The 1280-nt window shown below is 38.7% G+C and overlaps 1 protein-coding gene across 1 annotated transcript; it reads right to left on the bottom strand.

Moving 5' to 3' along the window:
• Nucleotides 1-384: 384 nt before the first annotated feature.
• LOC122335883 (prolow-density lipoprotein receptor-related protein 1-like) lies at nt 385-1171 on the bottom strand (the record flags this gene model as incomplete). The annotated part of the gene is made up of 2 exons (XM_043233651.1): nt 385-547; nt 914-1171. Coding segments are annotated over 2 exons (421 nt in total), but the record flags the coding sequence as incomplete, so codon positions are not given.
• Nucleotides 1172-1280: the final 109 nt, after the last annotated feature.

The following is a 1280-nucleotide window of genomic DNA, read 5'->3' as shown; positions in this document are numbered from 1 at the left end:
AATAATAATAGTAATATAATTATTTACTTTTAGAATGTTCTTGCTAGTTTGCTTTTATTAGGATGAGATAGTTTAGAGTGGGCAGGAAGGCGGAAGTGAGAGAGGGAAATGGGATCAGGAAAGGTCCGGGATTTAAACTCTGCATGCCCGCACCGCAACAGTGTTATACACTGGCACACTGCCCACTTGGCTATTGGCGCCAACTACACATCATTCAGATATAATCTGATGTGCGACCACAGCTATGCATATGTTAGTGGCTTATTATTTGTAGTAGCAGTCACATTGTTTAAGTGGGTAGTTAAAACTGCCTCAGTATTATTAATAAAGTTTCATTGCTACTATCTTATACAAAGGACCTAATAATTGCGTTAGTAAGCATACCCCATGATGGGATCCAGTGCTAGGCCTTTAGGGTTCTGGATGTCCAGGTCGATGATGGTAACACATGCATCTCCCTGTTCGCTGCAAACGAATATCCGGTCGTTCACTCTGTCTACGAAGTAGAAGTTTCCTGTCAACCAGTCGATGGCCATGTGCTCCACATCTACATGGAAGAAACCATTCATTTTTAGACATGGGACACAAAAGTTTGCAAACTGGGATCTGGTAGTTAGAAACAATTAATAATTCATGCATGCTTCAAAGAAGCATGACATTCAACAACCTGACATGCACACTTGACTCATTTCACCTTGTGACATTAAACACTTCATTAGCAGATCATTAAACACTTCGAGAGGTAAAAGAAATGAAAAAAAAAGACTAATGAGAAAATTTATATGGACATTAAACACAACACTCAAGTTCATAAAAACTTCAAAGGACATTAGTTTGCACTTGATCTGAATTAATCATCAAAGTTATGAAACGTTCCTTAATTTGCACCTCGAGACTTGACATGCATACTCACTTTGTAGGTTCTGACCTATCCGTATCTGGTGCTTTTCTGAAAAGCCTTTGAGTTTGGTCATGCGGGCACACCACAGCTGACCTGTATCCTGGGCCACTGAGAGCCAACAGAGTGACTCTTCTCTATAAATAAAGTCCAATATTTGAGTCCCATTTGTCTCCATGGACTTGAGATTTGGCATAGATGATCCATTGAGGTAAACAACTGATATAGAATTCATATTTGCTGTCAACAGAACTGGAGGTTTATCACCAGGATCTGAAAGAGGGAGTACAAAATGCAGGTCCTTAGAATTATTTGTAATAAATTATTTGCAAGGTTCATGTTGGAAACCTACATCAACTTTGACATATGATATATATATATA

The sequence above is a fragment of the Puntigrus tetrazona genome, unplaced genomic scaffold, assembly GCF_018831695.1.
Source record: "Puntigrus tetrazona isolate hp1 unplaced genomic scaffold, ASM1883169v1 S000000914, whole genome shotgun sequence".
NCBI classification, from domain to species: domain Eukaryota; kingdom Metazoa; phylum Chordata; class Actinopteri; order Cypriniformes; family Cyprinidae; genus Puntigrus; species Puntigrus tetrazona.
Note: the sequence above shows the minus strand (reverse complement) of the source record. Positions and strands in the feature narration are given on the sequence as shown.